At 41.7% G+C, this 17818-nt stretch overlaps 1 protein-coding gene across 1 annotated transcript in view; it reads right to left on the bottom strand.

The window, feature by feature from the left end:
• The window catches only part of LOC139570893 (E3 ubiquitin-protein ligase NEURL1-like), a 71068-nt gene that overhangs the window by 20599 nt on the left and 32651 nt on the right, over positions 1-17818 (bottom strand). Inside the window, exon 4 of the mRNA XM_071393198.1 lies at positions 468-1169. Within this exon, the coding sequence (XP_071249299.1) occupies positions 468-1169 (702 nt within the window). The remainder of the gene's footprint in view (positions 1-467; positions 1170-17818) is intronic.

Raw genomic sequence — 17818 nt, forward strand, 5'->3', positions numbered from 1 at the left:
TTCTCAGCGGCGGTCCAAAATGACGTTCCGGAAATATGGATATTGAACGGGAAAAGCGGGGGAAAAATTCCCTTTTAAAATACATTGGCCAATCAAAACCTAAACTATCGTCTTTCCTATAATTGAATGACTTTGGTACATAGGAATCTATCTTCCACAGGTCATTCAAGGATCAGACACTGAAGTTGTTTCTTAAAAATGGGGAAAAAATACTTTATCTGAAAAGTCTCACCATTTTCAGTTAAACAACAAAGATTAATATGATGTATTTGCTAGAGTCGATTACATGATTGACTTTATGAAAACACATTAGCATTGTATTAACCCATAATGAAGCCTTAGTTTATACTGTTATTTCACTTGATGTGTCATAATCCCTTAACTCTGACATGAGTTTAACAGAATTATGTATTATCATAACAATTTTACAAAACCGTTCAGTGTCACAAACCCTCCAATAAACTCACCTAGGATCCTGAGTTGTGTAACGTCTCCATGCAGACCAAAGAACATCCATAGAGGTCTGGAGTTGTCCACACACACCTGCATCCCCGCGTTGATCCCATTGAGGCTAAGAAATACCTCCCCCTCCACGTTCACCCCGAAACCCAGGATATCACTGTTATGCAGGGGCGTCCCTACCCGACACACCGCCCAGAATTCCTTGCGGTCGACCAGAGACTCTGGGCTGTATGGCAGGTCATTGGGCCGAAGCCCGGCCGGGTCGCACGACGTCACGCCGTAGGAGAGTGACCCGAGACGAGTCCCACCCGCCTTGGTCACTTTCACAAACACACTCTCTCCACAACACAGTGGCCGGCTGGTGAACACCAAGGTCCTCTCGTCACCGCTGCGGTGCTCCACGCCCCGGGTCACCGTGTTCTCATCGAGGGCTTTGACGTTGGCACCTCGGAGTGGGTGGAAGTGGAGATCGCTGTCAAGAAGCGAGGGGAGCAGGGAGCACTGCTGGGAGTTGAGGGAGTTCTGGGGGATGGAACAGGAGGTGGAGCTAAAGGGGTGCAGGCGCTCCTCTTCCTCCTGCTGCTGGTGGCGAAGGTCACACAGTCTGATAGAAAGGCGAGGGTCGTCTGTGTCCCGCCATAAGGACGCCCGGTGGGCCGCGGTGAAGGAGTGAGGACGCAGGCAGTCGAGAGGCACCATCTCACTGTCTGTAGGGACAGAGAGACACAAAAGCAGAATGGTTAATCATCTGATTAACACTTTTCTTATAAAGTCCATGACTCAAATGGTCAAATGTGTGTAAAAAAACTTTCTATGTTAGTACAATGCACAAATTTGTACACTGAAGTGTCTTTTTTTTTTTTACATTGGAATATAAGTATTATGAGCTGTTTGCCTAAAGCTTTTCAGTTGTCTTTCTTATGCATTCAAGATCTACTTTACTCACTGTTATGAAACAGTCACAAATGCACAAATAGCTAAATGTGCATGTTTATGTGTTTAGAAATAGAAGCGTTAAAGTGGGAAGGGACATTGCTGGGGGGTAATGTCCATATCAGAATTAAATAGACATAATAGCGTTACATAACATTGACTGAATGAGCAGTTCACTTGTCCCCACTACAAAGACCAAAAAGCTCAGCTGTGCCCTGGACGGGACAGTATTACACAATATCAGAGTCCAAACATTCCAGCTGTTCCACACACTACACAGATACCATTAAATAGGCTTTCAGACTCCATATAGCTAACCATTCATCAGCCTCAAACAGTTCTCATGGAATGTTCGTGCACCCAGAATTAAGTATGGGAACTAAAATGGTTTAATGTGCAAGTCTTTGGGTTAGTACAGTATCTTCTCATGCCACTACAAGTTAAGCAACATGCATAAACATGTTTCAAAAAGCTATACTCAGTGGCCAGTTTATTAGGTACACTCATCTTGTACAGAGTCAGACCCTCCTTTGACCCCAGAACAACCTGAATTCTTTGGACACATTGCTCAATTGGTATCAAGGGACCTATTGTATGCCAGGAAAACATTCCCCACACCATTAAACCATCAGCCTGTACCGTTGCCACCAGGCAGGATGTGTTTATGGCCTCATGCTGCTTACGCTAAATCCTGACTCTGCCATCAGCATGGCGCAACAGGAACCGGGATTCGACGGATTAGATCATGTTTTTCCACTCCTTAATTGTACAGTGTTGTTGATCATGTGCCCATTGGAGCCAATTCTTGTTTTTAGCTGATAGGAGTGGAACCCGGTGTGGTCGTCTGCTGCAATAGCTCATCCGTGAGAAGGACTAACGAGTTGTGCGTTCCAAAATATCATTCCGCACACCACTGTTGTACTGCGCCATTGTCCTTCGACCACATCAACAAACTGTTTTCGCCTACTGGATGTTTTTTGTTTGTTGCACCATTCTCAGTAAACCCTAGACACTGTCGTGCATGAAAAGCCCAGGAGGCAGGGCGTTTCTGAGATACAGGAACCGGCACAACTGGCACTAACGATCATACCACGCTCAAAGTGGATTAGGTCATTCACTTTGCCCATTCTACCATTCAATTGAACAGTAACTGAATGCCTTGATGCCTGCTTTATATGGCAAGCCATGGTCACGTTGTGGCGAAATCCTGCACTTAAGTGCGCTGCCACTTTAAGAGCGCATGAGCAGTAGGAAGGAGGAGATAAAAGAGCTCGTTAAGCTCTATTGGAGAGGAGCTATTGATTGGGGCGACAGTTTTGGTTGGGTGTGTTCTGCTGCAGAGTTTGTTTGTTTATCTTCAGCGTATGTGGTTGTACAGTGTTTGGAACAATCCTCGGTGTGATCGCTCGAAGACGTGGTTGTTCTCATGTGGGACCGCGACGGTTATGGATCAAAGGGATTAGTAGCAACATTGTTGCGAAGCGTTCAACTACAACCCAACACTCCATTCGGACAGTCAGACCGTACACCTGCAACCTCAAGACCACAGCTAAGACCTCTCTTGTTCCCTTTCTCTCTTTCTCTTCCCGCTATGGTCCAGTGCTTTACACTGCAACCGACTCTTTCATAAATGCATTGAAGTTTCATTGGAGCTGGACTAGTGTGTATATGAACACCACACATTCATACCCTCTGCACGCCTTCCCTGGAAGAGAATACAAACTCTTGCAAATCCTCTGTGTGATGACTGGTTTCATTCGTTATTGTATGAAGTTGCTGTTTATTTGCTCTGCCATTATTGTTATATGAGGTATGCTTGGTGGGGTTACCAAGAATTGTGGAAGGACTGTGATGTGATGTGGGATCTATAGGGTGTGTATTCTTTTTTCTATCCGCTGGCTATCTGGTCAACAGGCTACACTCTAGGCAGTCTCTTCTGTTGATGTGTGTGGGTCTGGTAGTGGTACTCTCGCTGTTCTACTATCTTCCTTTCTTTCCTTTCAGGGTTAATACCTGCCTGGCGCCCGAACAAAATCTTCTTTACCTTTCTCTAATTAATACCGCTACAACGTGACTCACTGTCTGTTGGAGCGAACGGGCTGGTGTACCTTATAAACTGGCCACTGAGTGGGTTTATGCACGTGCAGTGACGTGTATACACATGACCCGACTTTACATAAGTCACATTAACATTGACATTCAGCACAGTATGTCCTCTGTAGCCATTTGAACTATCCCATATAAACATACTATATTATAGTGTGGTCTAAATACTATAGCATTCACTGTAGTGTTTTTGCAGACTTTACTGTAGTGCAGGGGGGCTGAAGGCCGCAAAAACAGTAGTGAATATTGTAGTATTTACTGTAGTGTTTTTGCAGACATGACAGTAGTATATTGTAGTAACACCTGCCGACTAGGGTTAGCCAAAATGGCACAACTACCAGACTACGCCTACTGTTTAATGAGGAGAACACCTCAATCACAACAGGTTCGTGACAGGCCACCGATTTGAGTTGGGTCAACAGTTTGAGCAATGCAACAGACCAGACAACATATAAAGTCCCACAGTTGACAGTGCATGCCAGGGCAAAAACCAAGCCATTGAGGTCGAAGGAATCTTCCATAGAGCTCCGAGACAGGATTATGTCAAGTTACAGACCTGGGGAAGGGTACCAAAACATTTCTGCAGCATTGAAGGTCCAAGAACACAGTGGCCTCCATCTTTCTTAAAAATGGAAGAAGTTTGGAACCACCAAGCCTCTTCCTAGAGCTGGCCGCACGGCCAAACTGGGCAATCGGGGGAGAAGGACCTTAGTCAGGGAGGTGATCAAGAACCTGATGGTCACTCTGACAGAGCTCCAGAGTACCTCTGTGGAGATGGGAGAACCTTCCAGAAGGACAACCATCTATGCAGCACTCCATCAATCAGGCCTTTATGGTAAAGTGGACAGACGGGAGCCACTCCTCAGTAAAAGGTACATGACAGCCCACTTGGGGTTTGCCAAAAGGAACCTAAAGGACTCAGACCATTTTTGGCATGAATAACAAGTGTCATGTCTGGAGGAAACCTGGCACCATCCCTACGGTGAAGCATGGTGGTGGCAGCATCATGCTGTGGGAATGTTTTTCAGTGGCAGGGACTGGGAAACTAGTCGGGATCAAAGGAAAGATGAACGGAGCAAAGAGAAAAGAGATCCTTGATGAATCTACTCCAGAGCACTCAGGACCTCAGACTGAGGCAAAGGTTCACCTTCCAACAGGACAACGACCCTAAGTACACAGCCAAAACAACGCAAGAGTGACTTCAGGACAAGTCTCTGAATGTCTGAGTGGCCCAGCCAGAGCCCGGACTTGAACCCGATCGAATATCTCTGGTGGGACCTGAAAATAGCTGTGCAGCAGCAACGCTCCCCATCCAACCTGACAGAGCTTGAGAGGATCTGCAGAGAAGAATGGGATAAACTCCCCAAATACAGGTGTGCCAAGCTTGTAGCGTAATACCCCAAAAGACTAAGCTTTATACAGAATTCCCTGCTACAGTAGGTGACGTGGATGTGGGGGAGGGTAATTATGGCAGGTGTACCCTCTATATAACTCTATGGCAAGGTATTTATACGGGCAGGTTCGAGGGTGCCTCCTTTCAATGCAAGTTCTTCACCCGGAAAGAGTTGAATAGTTGAGCACGACAAACTACTCACAAACAATAACCAATATGAGTCATTGAAATGTGAGTACAAGCCTTTTAGCTTATCAAAGAGGATAAGAAGAGCATTCTCTCGACATTGTTTTGTATATTGTTGATATCGAAATTCTAACGGCTTATTCAAACAGACATGGAGTCTCCTGAGCTGTTCTCTTTGGTACGTGTTGTGTTATTTGAACATGTTAGTAAGTGTTGCACTTTTTGTGCTTTGCCTTTGTTACGCTAACTAGGCCTGCTTTATGACTATGTTTGTTACTTTTGTTAGCTTTATATTGTTTGTTTGCTTGCCATACTATGCTATGTAACGATTGATAAATTAGCCTGCTATAGTTTAGGCCTATCATGCCACATGATATTGCACCCCTTTCTGGCCATTCATTAACTGCTGCTATATTTATGCATAGCTTTGCCAAGTTATATGCTTATTGCATATTGTCATTGATTTTCTTTTAACAGTCGATTAATTATATATGTTCATTGCTGTTATTGCCTGTTATTCCCACCTTTCTTTCCTTTTAGATCAACCATACTCATTTCTGCCTCCGCCTGCTCTTTAACTGGAATTCCATAGTAGATGGGCATCACCATAACCCTCACCTCAATCAGTTACAATCTTGTAATTTAAGAATATTGTGACAAGCTAGGAACCAATGCTTTGGTCAGTGTTTCTCTGGACACACTTATTTGGGGAGGGCATGTATGAAATGTATAAAAGCACCCCTCGGTCATGTTCAGGTGAGAGCTTTGTACCTGGAAGGTCCTTTGTGTGTGTATAGGCTGTACGGTGCCGCTGCTGTTGGCTAATTTCTGTAAGCAACCACTTCTGGTCACCGTGCTGTCTTGAAATAATGTTTGGGGCGTGGTCGATTGTTCTGAATGGGATGTGTTGTTCGACCATCAGTAGGCAGGTTTCCATTGATCCAGGGTGATTCCACAAAAGCAATGTCGTAACAACAACAACAAATTGCGAAATATGTAATGGAAACTCCAGATATAGGGGAAATTTTAAAAGCTCAAAAACATTTTTATCCATTCGACAGGGATGGATTTTGTCAAAATGTATTGCGACAAATGGCAGAATGATTTGTTTTTCAAATAAATGATTTCCGAATACTTCGGAAGTTATGCGGGGCACGTGATGTAGGCTAATCACATAACTATAAGCGCTATTCTAAATGCCAACTGCCTGCAAACCCCCCCCCCCCCACAAAAAAAGTGTTTCTTTGCAGGGCAACGATTGTTCGTTCTGACTTTCAATGCCCGGATTGCTTCGCCTTGCTTTTCAAGTTGGCTGGCAAGTTTCACCATCCGATTACTTCAGATCTACAGGAACGCAAATTTCACCATGGCACAGACCGTGGCGATACGGTGGCACATGATAATTATTAGAATATGGCAAATATTAGTTTATTGCATTCTATCCATGCTGGCTTTCGCGGTCTACATGAAATATGTGGACAGGCATATAGGCGGTCACCAATTTATTAATGTGCAATGGAAACACTACATTTTTATTGAACACTACATTTTGCAATTTCTTGTTGGTGTGACATTACATCCAGTTGTTTCCATTGACACAAGATGGTTCAATGGAAACTAACCCTAGCAGACAATTGTTGCATCTATATCAACTTTCTAAATGGCAACAAAAATCACTGGACAAGTTAATGGAAACATAGCTACTGAGTTTATTAAATGTGACAATATTCAAGATGTCATTATATAAAGCCACTGCAATAATGCCCTTTTGTTTTCAGTTGGTTTGTTTGGAGAGGTTTTGCTGGTATGACGTCCAGGTAGTTTTTTGTGAAGTCATTTGTATTTCTAAAATATCTGTTCATGTATGTAAATACAGTGGTTAACTTATTGTTTTTAACCATCAGTAGAACAGTATTGTTTATCACTGTTTTTGGTCATCTTGTGAACTTGGTCAGCTAAAGCTCTGTGAAAGAAAGCACTGTTGTATATCAGAAAGCCATCTATTGGAAGAAACAGATCTAAGTAATTTTGGTGTACTTTTGTTAATGTGTTATTTATGTGTGTTAAACAAGCCAATCTAATCCTCTAAGCTTAAATAAAATGTAACTTGTTCTTTATATCTGACTCTGTACTGTTTCCCTTTAATGGACCTAGCTAGAATGTGTCTAATGTTAAGATATTACAACTCTAATAAACATTTTATATTTTTTCTAAGGTGTTGTCTGGTCTTTGCATTTCTCAGAACTGTTGACCCAACTCAATAGTTGGTCTGTCACGAACCTGTGAGGTGTTCCCCTCATTAAACAGTAACTGGGGTCGTCTGGTAGTTGAGACATTTTAGCTAACCCTAGTTGGCAGGTGTTACTACAATATACTAGTCATGTCCACAAAACACTACAGTGGATACTAAAGTATACTACAGTAATATCTGCAATACACTTGTGAATACTATCGTATACTAGTAATTTCTGTAAAAACACTAAAGTAAACACTAGTATACTACAAAGTCTGCAAAAAAACACTAGTGAATACTGTGGTATTTAGAACATAGTATATAATAGTATTGTTTCATGTGTGTTAGCTGTAAATGGGTAACATGTTTGAACTAAGACCACAAAGGAAATACATTAACTTTGTATTATTCTTGACACATATCTAAATGAATTGTATTCACATGTGTGGTTGTATTCTTTTTAAACAGTCAATCAATCAAGGGATATTACAGTGTGGAGTATAATATTCTACAGTATAGTACATTCTATATTAAGGACTACACGATCGAGGGGGTAACTCAGAGTTAATCCCCAGCATGAGCTCCCCAAGGACAGCACTTTCAAATCAAATCAGCATAAATAAAGCTAGCAGTCAAATCGATCTTAAAATCCTAAAGTAAGCACTATGTGGTCGAGGGATAGTACAGTGTGTAGTATAATATTCTACACAGTATACTACAAAAGTGTATAGTTAGCACTACACGTTCGAGGGATACAATATACTGTATAGTATAGTATTCTCCAGTATACTACAACATTCTAAAGTAAGAATTACATGATTAGTGATTAGTACAGTATTTTACTGTATTCCACAAACGTCTATAGGAAGCACTACACGATCGAGGGATACTACAGTATAGAGTATATGATTCTATAGTATACTACTGTTAACTACATAATTCTATAGTAGTAAACATATTTGTTTATGTGGGATGTGTTTGGGTCGTATAGAGATGGCCAATGCTGCAACTGAAGGGACAGACAATCTCCCCTTTCCTTTGGCTGTGCTCAACACCAATACATAGTCTCCCTTAGGGATGAAACGGTTACCGTTCCACGGGAAAATTCCCAACGGTAGTATTACCATTTCAAATTGTAAGTATCATTAAAACCGTGTTTGAAAAACTCACGGTAAATACTGACCAGCATCAACCAAAGTCAGCCACAGTCTGACGAAGGCGCAGCATGCAACGTGAGTTGTGTTTAGTTTGACAACATGGCGGAAGGCAGTGGCAGCGCTCGGAGGATTTTTCAGCCTTCTAAGAGGACCTGAAGTGTGGTCTTATTTTGGGTTTTAGAAGAGTGCTGAGGGAAACTTAAAATCGAAGATGGTCACCCGGTCTGCAGAACATGCAACAAGGGGGCAACACTTCAAATCTCGAGTCATCTTCGTGACCACCACCCAGTACTTTATAGCGAATGCAAGGTAAGTTCACTTTTAGCTCAATGCATGATGTGGGGACTTCGGAATGGGGGAAAATGTCATGGTTTGTCTGTCTAACTTGCTAATAGCTTGTCAATAATGTAAACTGAAGCTTTCAGTGTTACCTACTCTTGTTAAAACACTACACGTTGTTCTGCTGCTGTATGCGTTGTGTGTCTGCAGACTCTATTCATCCATTGCACACGATAACACGTTATGTAGTTTAGTCACCCAACCAACATATTCTGTTCATTTAAAATCAGTCAGTCGTCGACTTGGTTGTAAAAGTGTTCCAACAGGAGAAACACTATAGAGTCCTATACAGACTCCTACATTTATGTCAATTGTTGGGCTCATTGCAATTACTATCACTGCCTTCTTAAGACTCATTCGTATTTATGTAAATTGTGCATGGGGTCATTGCATATACTAAATGCAACACAGAAGATAGACTGTGCGTGTGTGTGTGAATAATACTTATAATATAACACCAATAATAATAAATGTGCAATTCCCTTGTTTACAGAGTGGGCGTGCAGCAGGCAAACCCAGTGATGCTACGGGTCCCTCTTTATCTACAGTTGTGACACTGACACTCGAGCAAGCATTTAAAAAAGGCAGGCTGCTTATGCACCCACATCAAAAAAATGCTCAAGACCTCACTGCAGCCCTTTCATATTACATTGCAAATGACATGATGCCATTTCAAATTGTTGAGAGGCCTGGCTTTCTGAGGCTGCCGTGCCTCACTACAAAGTGCCATCATGAACATTCTTTTCCAAGACAAACCTGTACATCCAGGTTAAAGCTGATGTTGGAAAAAGTTTGGCTCAAGGTGGTTTGCTGCAACTACTGACCTCTGGACCAGTGAAAGCATGGGTGGTCAACCCTACATCAGCTTCACTATCCATTACCTCACCCCAGTCTGGCAACTGGAATCAAACTGCCTGGAAACAGTTCTTCCCAGAAGATCACTCGGCTCACAACAGAGTTTTTTGATAATATGCTGGAAGAGTGGGGGATCAACAAGAAAGACCTGGTCTACATAACCACAGACAACGCAACAAACATGATCAAGACTTTTGAAGAGTTCCCAGATCTGTGACTTGGGTGCATCGGCCATATTTTAAAACTGGCCATCTCAAAGGCCCTGAAAATTCAGAGAGTTGACACAGCAGTCAAGGCCTGCCGTCATCTGGTCCAAGGCTTCTCATGGAGCTGGAAGAGAAGGAGAGAACTGAGAGAAAAGCAAGCTGCCCTCAGCATGCCACAGAAGGCTCTGATTCATGATGTGGTGACCCGATGGGATGCTTGAGCGTTTCCTCAGCCAACAGCAGCCAGTCTGTGCGACACTGGCTGGAGAAAGAGGAACATGGCATCTGATGCCGACATAAATGTCATGGAGCAACTGTGCCAGCTCCTTGAACCTCTGAAGCAAGTGCATCTGTAAACTTGCTCAGACACACAAGTGACACTGTCAGCCATCAAGCCTGTCCTGGACCACATCACCCGTGATGTTCTGGTAGAAAAGGATACAGAGCCATCCCTGACCAAGGAGATGAAAAGGGTAATGAGAGAAGACCTTAACAAACAGATCCACAGAGAAGGCAAAGAGAGTCATGCACATGGCTTGTTTCATTGACCCCCGCTTCAAAAATTTGCTTTTTAGATCAGCCTGTGGCTGCAAAAGTTGACACTGACAGCTGTGTCCAGGAAGCCTTGAAGCTGGCAGCTGCACAAGTCAGGGAAGAACCACAAAGCACCAGAGGCACCTCCACCACCAACACCCCCACAGTGGCATCAGAGTGGAAAGGCCTGGCTTGGTTGCTGAGAAAGATCACCTCTCTGCTGCCTTGTTGAGGTAAAAAGGGTCAGATTCCGACCACCCCAAAAGACAGAGTGGAATACCTGTGCCACCCATTCCAGCAGAAGAGGATCCACTGTGTGGTGGAGGGGCCATGCATCAGAGCTGCCTCACCTTGCCAGGGTTGCCAGGAAGCTTTTGTGCATCCCAGCAACCAGCGTGCCATCAGAGAGAGTGTTCAGTGCCAGTGGGCACATTGTCTCCCCTCGCAGATCACTACTTAAACTGGACAACGTAAATATGCTGAAATGTTTACATTTCAATCTCAAGTGAACAAAGACGCAAACATACAGGGTGTTAGGCCAGCAGCACCTTATTTCTTTATGAAGGAGAGAACGGACATACAATCAGTGCTGTTCATTTGATTTGTTTACATATTTTGTGTTGTTATTTTAATGTCAACACCTGCACATTGGATTTGTTTACATATGGTTGTATTGTTCTTACATGCACATTGCTTACTTGTGTTGCTTTTATATGCACATTTGATTTGCTTACTTAAGGTTGTATTCATTAAAACCTACACTAGGGAAACTTTTACCTCTCATGGCCACATGGTGCCATCTTTAATGTTAATCTTATTATTTTAATATTTATGCACACAAAAAGTAATTAGTGCTGCTAACTGTATTTGTTGTTTGCCGGTTTTCAATATAAAACTTGGTGAAATGATTTCAGTGTGTGTATCGGTACTTTCTGAACATTTCCAGCACATTTTAACAATACCGCGATAATACTGATAATAGTGACATTAAATTTTCATACCGTTTCATCTCTAGTCTCCCTTGAGCTAAATTTGCAAACTTGAGTGAGACAGCCTCATAGACAGCGAAAACAAACCTTGGGTTGATACAAAAATATCTGCATCATAGCATGCTTGTGGACAGGCAGAACAAAATTAACCTTCCCCTCTAAACCTGGGCTAGAATTAGCCATATTGGATATGTGAGAAGAGCGGAAAGGGGTACTGGCCAGGGGTTGACTGACATTAGAGGCAGAGCCCATTCATTGTACAAAAGAGAGTGCAAAAGAGAGCATGCGAAGGAAACACTGAATGTGTTTGTGAACTGTACGTATGTATGACTCGAGGGCCTAGGCTCCGTCCAGAGTGAGAATATTTATTTTATTAAACCCTTATTTTATCAGGTCGGTTGACTGAGAACACATTCTCAATTACAGTAACAACCTGGGGAATAGTTACAGGAGATGGGATGAATAAGCCAATTGGAAGCTGGGGATGATTAGGTGGCCATGATTGTATGAGGGTCAGATTGGGAATTTAGCCAGGACACTGAGGTTAACACCCCTACTCTTACGATATAAGTGCCATGGGATTTATTTGCGACCACAGATTCAGTTTAAAGTCCCGTTCCGAAAGACTGCACCCTACACAGGGCTATGTCTCCAATCACATATTTTTTTAGACCAGAGGAAAGAGTGTCTCCTATTGGCCCTCCAACACCACTTCCAGCAGAACTCTTTCTAGAGCTCCGACTTTCCGACCTGAAATCATCACTGACGTCATGACTTCACCTCGTATTTTTCTGAGTTCCCAGTTGTTTTGAACGCAGTTTTGTCTGGAATGTGACAAGTTTATTTTTGGATGCAATGTTCAGACAGTAGAAACAGCATACACAATCATGCAAACTGGAAAATGTAAGCTACATTAGTCCTAGCACTAACTGAGGAAATATTGACTTAACACAAGCGGTCATATTTAGATAACTCTCAGCTGACAGAAACCACAATATAAATTATCCAATAGCAATTAGTATTTATAATTCATCACATCAGAGGCGAGCTCAACATTGATTGAAATAATTGAATAAAACACTTTCTAGAAAAATCTAAAGTAATCCGATGATGGGTAATTTGTGCGTGCCTCCATGTTTGTTTTTCGTGTCAACCAAAGATAATAAGAGGAGACAAGATGAGTTTGGTCTGTTTGCAGAATGCATGTTGAAGGGGGTGTGTCGTCTACGATCATTCACTTCCCTTCATTCACTTCCGGAAGTTTACCCGAAAGATGAGTTAACCATTCCTTCACCTCATTATAACATCTTTAGTCTGACAGACGTTTACGTGACACCCAGAATGCATTGTTTAATGTCAACAAACATAGCTGGCAAATAGCTTAGCATTAGCTCATTTTAAAATCAGTACAACCCTCGAAAGTATTTTACACACATTATTTGTCACCAGTACTTGAAAACGTGAATAAAACTGTAAATACATTACGCTCCATACATACAAAATTCATGCTACAGCAGAAACGACAACACAATATACAGAATAAGGCACTTACTTTGATAGGAATGCACACATGTCCAAAGTTATTATTTGTAAAGAAAACAACAACGGAGTTAATGCGAGCACCTGCCAGAAAATGTGCCAAGTCGTGCAAGACTGCGCAAATGTCTGCATACTTGATGTGCGGAAGAAAATGGGGAAGGGCGTTTGAGATACTGGTTCCGGGGCACCTGAAATCGACGGTCATACCATACTCAGTCGCTTAGGTTACTCATTTGGCCCATTCAATCAAACAGTAACTGAATGCCTCAATGCCGGTCTGCCTGCTTTATATAGCAAGCTATGGGCACGTGACTGTCTCTATAGCAGCAATCCATTTTTGTGAACGGGCTGGTGAGTGTATGTTTCAATGAACTCTGACTTTGAGATGTCAAATGTAAGAGGAGCTGCATAAGCATCATTCTTGGGGCATCAAGTTAGATTCTCTGGCCCAAAGCCAGATGTTTCAGATTCTTGGACCTCCTTCCATATTGGAAAGAAGACCACTATACTGACCCACACCTTCCGCTAATCATTTAATTACCAAGGAGGACAAAAAAATAAGGTTATTTGATGACCCCCAACATTACTCATATTGTGTGAGCAAAATGTGACTTATTCATGTCACTGCACTTCTACAGCTGACTAGAAATGTAATTTTTTTTTTAAAATTGTGAATCGAGAATATTTTGCTTTGGTTCTAGTGTATGTTCTAAAGACTGTAGTATTACTATACGATAGTATTCACTGTAGTGTTTTTGCTGACTTTACTGTACTATTCACTGTAGTGATTTTGCGGACATAAAAAGTATACTACATTATTCACAGTGTTTATGAAGACGACTGTAGTATTTACTGTATGGTTTTTGTGGACATGACCTTAGTATATTGAAGTAACACCTGCCGACTAGGGTTCGCCAAAATGTCCACTACCAGACTACGCCAGTTACTGTTTAATGAGGGGAACAACTCAACCAGAACACAAGACACAGGATCGTGACAGGTCACCTATTGCGTTGAGTCAACAGTTGAGTAATGCAAAAGAACAGACAACACAAAAATTCAAAATGCTTATTACAATTAACATCTAAATGTTATAAGTTCTAAGCCCATTAAAGGGAAACAATAGAGAGTAAGATATAAAGAACTAGCAACGTTTATTAAAGCGTGTTTGACACATAAATAACACATTAACAAGAGTACACCAAAATTACTTGGACCTGTTACTTCCACTAGCTAGCTTTCTGAAATACAGAGATTCTGCTAACCAAGTTTTCAAGATGACCAAAAACAGTGACAAAGAATACTGTACTTCTGATTGTAGAAAAGAACAGTTAACCACCGCATTTACATAAACAATAGATATTTTTGAAATACATGATAGTCATACTTCCTAGACCACAAACAAGCAAAGCCTCTCCAAACAAACCAACTGAATGACTTTATTGGAGTGGCTTTACACAATGAGCATCTTGAATATTGTCACATGAACAAACTCACTGAAGGTCAAACTCAACACATGGCATTCAGAACAAATGGACCACACCCCAAACCTTTCTTCAAGACAGCATGGTCACAAAATGGTAACTCAGGGAAATAAACCAGCAGCATATACAAACGACCTTCCAGGTACAACACTGAACTGAACGAGGTGTGCTTTTATACATTTCAAGCATGTCCTTCCCTAATAAGGGTGCCCAGGGAAACACTGACCAGCCGGTCACAATATTCTTCAGTTACAAGCCTGAATGGATTTCTCTCAGGTTTTCTGCCAAATCAGTTCTGTTGTACTCACAGACACTATTTTAACAGTTTTGGAAACTTTAGTGTTTTCTATCCAAATCTACCAGTTACAGTGGGGAGAACAAGTATTTGATACACTGCCGATTTTGCAGGTTTTCCTACTTACAAAGCATGTAGAGGTCTGTAATTTTTATCATAGGTACACTTCAACTGTGAGATGGAATCTAAAACAAAAATCCAGAAAATCATATTGTATGATTTTTAAGTAATTAAATTAAGTAATTAAACGATTCACCCGATATGTATGAAAATACCCTCAAATTAAAGTCAGACAGTCTGCACTTCACCCTCATTGTCATTGTATCCTTTCAAACTCAAAGTGCTAGAGTACAGAACTGAAATAACAAAAACATGGTCACAGACCAATGAATTATGGTGCTCACTGTATCTATCTATCTATTATGTGTGGGAATACTTTGGAACAGACTTCCAAACGTTAAAATCACTTAGAGCCGATTTACTGTTGTTTTTACAGTCCTTTATATCCAACGATAAAATGAAAATATACAAATAATATTTTTTGCTCAGAAAACTTGGGGGGAGTCAAATAAAATCACCAGCGGGACGCCAGTTAGGGATCCCTGCTGTATAGTATGATGTTGATGAAAGGCCAAACCATATTCTAGATTCTACTTGTCCTCGTAGTCCAGTTGGAGGTCCAGTGTGAAATGTTTGGATGTGAGGAGTAGCATCCCAGCAGCATAGGCCAAAAACTGTGTCAAAATGATTGATCTTGTTACAACAGCAGAGTATCCTGGGCAACAATGTCATGGGGACTAGAGCATTTCTAAGGGAGTGCACTTATACTGTACTCTAGTCTATGGTTTATCAAGATTTGATATTTGAATAATGATGGACTATATTATTCACAGTAACCCACACTCCATTTTTATCAAAAAAACCTCTGAACAAAGGACACATTTACCACAAAAGGCAACATCTTCCCAAACACACATCTTAACCTCGAGAGGTCTAAGACATTTTTTTTATTTTACAAAATTGGGAAACCTGGAGCAGGATCCATTCTTGCGGAGTCCAAATGTAACTGTCTCTGTGTGTGTGTGTGTGTGTGTCAAACCTCTCTCTCGGTCAAACCTTTCTCTGCCTGGGATTGCTGATCACACTAATACATCATGTGCAAATTTCCTGCTGTTTCGGTGATTGGGCGTTTAAGATGTGATTAGAGACTGAGTGTGTAGAGGGGCTGTACAACGATTCATGATTTTAATATGGCAAAAATTGAAGCTCAGCGAATTAGTTAAATGTTAATGTGGAGACACTTAGCATCCCCCCGCCTTTCCCTTCATTCTCCGTTTTCCTTAGGGAAGACCTTTAACAGATGAGTCTGCATATTCCTACCACTGAAATCCAGGCATTATTGTTATCGGATGATCAATTTGTAAGCAGCAAACTCCTAATCAGAGGTCTTAGTACAGCCTTTGCTTACTTGGATATAGACCCTGCCTTCAGGCCTATCAAATTCCTCCACCAATCACAACTAACGAAGGAGCTTAGTTCTGCGGAACATACAGTATCTCGCCTCATGGAGAGTGACGAGAACCTAATGTTCTGTCTACCTAATGTATCCAGATATAGTATGAAACATCCAAGTTGGTATCGGTGAATATACATAAGCAGTAAGCAGTTCCACTCAAAACACACAGTTAGGCATTCACTTTGTTTAGTAAAATTCAGAAAGGTTACACCACGTGTACATTTAGCCATTTATTCGAAATGATTAACAATGTAAATTCTTTGCGTTAGGCCCTGCTGCTTCAGGGTAGCTCACCGAATGATCGAAGCGTCATAAAGATAAAATAACTACAGGCAGTGAACATGGTATGCTATACCAATCCCCTGCAGGAATAAAACATATATAGTAAATCAGCAAGCATAGCGAGTAACTGCTAGTTACAGCAACAGTGGCCAATGCAGCAAGAGACACCAGCACATGCGCACACGTGCCCTCCAGAATTGAGGAGCGTGTACAGAACTGGTCAACTTAAAGACTGCAATGTAGAGTGTGAACACAATTGGTGCAAAGTACTACAAAGTAGTGTACAATAGGGTAAAGACAACCCTACAGTGATGAAAAGGTAGTAAACATAGATTCAAAGAGTTTCAGTTCATTCAACACCATAAACAGGCATGACATCGACGAGTGATTTAAAAAAGTAAAAGGTATCCTTTCAACACTGTTAATGATTTAATCAAATGTTACAATGAGTTCTGCTTTCTTTCATCCTGTAGATATTGACTTGTTTATTTTTACTAAAGAGCACTGTTCTTTTCCCATGTGAGTTTAATTAAATTCCAACCTCATTCCCAATGTTCTTCATATGTGACTACTGGTGTTCTATTTCTCATACCATATTGAGCTGTACCCCTTACTGCCGTGTTAATATTGAGCGGCATCGTGCAGTGAAACATCGAAAGCCATTCAAATTCAATGGAAGGAAAAATGAAGAGAAGCAGAGTGGGTGGGGGACTGTTGAGCAAAGCGAGCATGGGTGAGGGACCTGAACAGGACAGGACTAAAGTTGGGGAAAGCTGAACTTTATGCAAATACTCTGCAATATCGTGACGCAAGTGACCAATTGAAGCGCACCACAGCTTCCAGCCCTACTGGATTGGCTGACAATGGCTGTTGATACTTAGCACTACCTTGCTTGCTAGCACCCACATGAGGGCAAAGCTAGCATGGCTAGGCGAGGGCCACTTGTATAGTCAAAACCCACCTTTCATACCCTCTATTTCTGCTCTAAAAGCACAGTCGTTGTGTGCGGTATACAATTGCTTGTAGGAGCGTACTGAACTCAACCGTGAAGAAATACTATATATGCTGAACAACTCAAAAATGCCCATGCTGATGTGCTCTACTTAAGCTATAAGGCACAAGAGGCAGTGCATATATCATGAATGTAGCCACAGGTAAATGGGGTTTTTCACCCGACGCGATAGCGGAGAGCCAATTAACTCATTTACTCGTGACTGTATTCATGATACAGCACTGCATAGCCTGCTTTGTTGGTTTTATAAAACTGTTACCAACATATCAAAATAGCAATGATTTACATATTTTCATT

Source organism: Salvelinus alpinus, chromosome 3 (genome assembly GCF_045679555.1).
Source record: "Salvelinus alpinus chromosome 3, SLU_Salpinus.1, whole genome shotgun sequence".
Lineage (NCBI taxonomy): Eukaryota > Metazoa > Chordata > Actinopteri > Salmoniformes > Salmonidae > Salvelinus > Salvelinus alpinus.